A 1952-nucleotide genomic window follows, 5' to 3' on the forward strand; every position below is an offset into this window, starting at 1 on the left:
GTATATGAGTTTTTTTTATTGTTTTTTCCAGATTTTTTACCTAACTCTGTCTCACAAACTTTTAAAACATTTTAACCCACGCTGATTTGAATGCTCCTGGTAATTCCATCACTTATTATATTTGGTATTATCCCTTGTTAAGATGATAACAGAAGTGTTTGTGCATGTGGGAGAGAGCTTTCTAAATAATACCCAAAATAAGATCTGAAACTCAGACAAATCGAAGAGATGCTGTTTTAGGGTTTTGGGCTGGAGAAAAAGCAGCCAGCAAAAGCGTAGAAAGAGTAAAGGTAATTATGTGTTAGTACTTGTTTTCAAGTAAAATCATTCTTAAAGGATTGTTTTTTACTCACACATTAAGGTAGGAGTTTGAGAAAAAGATTTGACATTTTTTTTATCAGATGCTTCATGTGATGTCATCAGCCCTGTGTTAGAGAAACTACAAACACAAAGACTTAGCATTGTTTTCACACCTCTCTATTAGTCTCTAAACCTTCCACGTCTTTGCCAACATTTTATTCAGTCATTTGCTTTGCTTTTCTCATCTCATGCATCAGGTTTTCTTTTCATCCTCTGTTTACATTGTTATGATTTCCTCCTGGGTTTTCATAAAGTATCATTCAGTTCAAGCACAAGTAAACATACATATTAGTTTCTATCATTATTGGGTTGTTATTTTGGTTTTAGCTCCATTTATTGTGTTCATCGTTTTGACGGAAGCCTAAACTAAACAATGCTGGCAGTTGCTGCTGAGGTCTGCAGCCCCGTCAGTTTCAGGCTGTTTGTGTTTCTGTCAGGGAAAAGGGGATTTGTGCCCCTTCGCTAAAAGTAACCCACAGCAGCTGGATGCGGTTTCCGTCCAGTTAGGCCTACTAATAAATGTTTGCCACTAATACATTCTGACCCCCGCTGTGACTGTGGGGGCAGGGTCACAGTTGGGGTCGACTCCCAAAAGCTGCTTTTAATTATCCAATAATAGGAACACGAAGAATAGTGCTCATGTTTGTTTGGATTTTAGAGTCAAAGTGCTTTGCTGTTTGATATTCAGAAACAGCCTTTGTAATTGGAAAAGGCTGCTGTTGGTTATTACATGGGGAAAAATTAGAGCAATATTAAGATAACTTTTATTTTTTTACCTTGTGTACAAATTACAGTTGACGTAATAAAATAATCCCCTTATTTGTGAAAATATAATTCATCTGACATTAGGAGTGTCTGTTACGGACAAATATTTATTTATTTTTGCATTTTATTTTACCATTAAAGAGGCAAAGCTTGTTCAGAGACGCTTTTTTTCCTGTGTTCGTGTTTAAAGAGACGTGAGTCGTCACTGCTGAGCAGCTGAAGCCAAGAGCGTTTCTTTCTCAGACTTTAACTTGAGTAGAGCTAAAACAAACAGTCTTCCTCCTACTTGTCAAGTGTGAAATAGCTACTGGAGGATTACAGTAATATATCCCGACAGTTTGCAACCAATTATGTCACCCATATGTGTACATATATGTAAACAAGTGGTACTTGTTTTGCATTGTCCCTCTAAAGAATTAACTGCTCTTAAAAGCAATTGTTGTTTGCTCCTTTTCCACTCATCAGCGTTTCACAAGGCTGGACGTCAGAACGAAGCTGTGAAAGTCCTGGAGCAGCTTACACACAATGCAGTGGTGGAGAACAGGTTCAATGATGCCGGCTACTATTACTGGATGCTGTCGATGCAGTGTTTGGACATCGCCAGAGGTGATGATGCCTGTCATAAATAAACCTGTGCTCCAACGAAAACTTGTTTTTTGACGTAAAGCTTGATGCTGCAGTCAGTCATTCAGATTTATTTAGTAGGTGAAGAAATAAATAAATAAAGGATAGAAACAACGCCTCAGTTTTGTTTAGTGTTTATTTCAGAAATGCCAATTTGTAAAACTTCTCCTAATTTAAAATAAATTGAAAAGTATATATATATA

The 1952-nt window shown here is 36.9% G+C and overlaps 1 protein-coding gene across 1 annotated transcript in view; it reads left to right on the forward strand.

Moving 5' to 3' along the window:
- The window catches only part of ift122 (intraflagellar transport 122 homolog (Chlamydomonas)), a 31681-nt gene that overhangs the window by 23062 nt on the left and 6667 nt on the right, over positions 1–1952 (forward strand). The window contains exon 21 of the mRNA XM_014015812.1: positions 1591–1731. Within this exon, the coding sequence (XP_013871266.1) occupies positions 1591–1731 (141 nt within the window). The remainder of the gene's footprint in view (positions 1–1590; positions 1732–1952) is intronic.

This window comes from Austrofundulus limnaeus, unplaced genomic scaffold (assembly GCF_001266775.1).
Source record: "Austrofundulus limnaeus strain Quisiro unplaced genomic scaffold, Austrofundulus_limnaeus-1.0 Scaffold3, whole genome shotgun sequence".
NCBI lineage: Eukaryota > Metazoa > Chordata > Actinopteri > Cyprinodontiformes > Rivulidae > Austrofundulus > Austrofundulus limnaeus.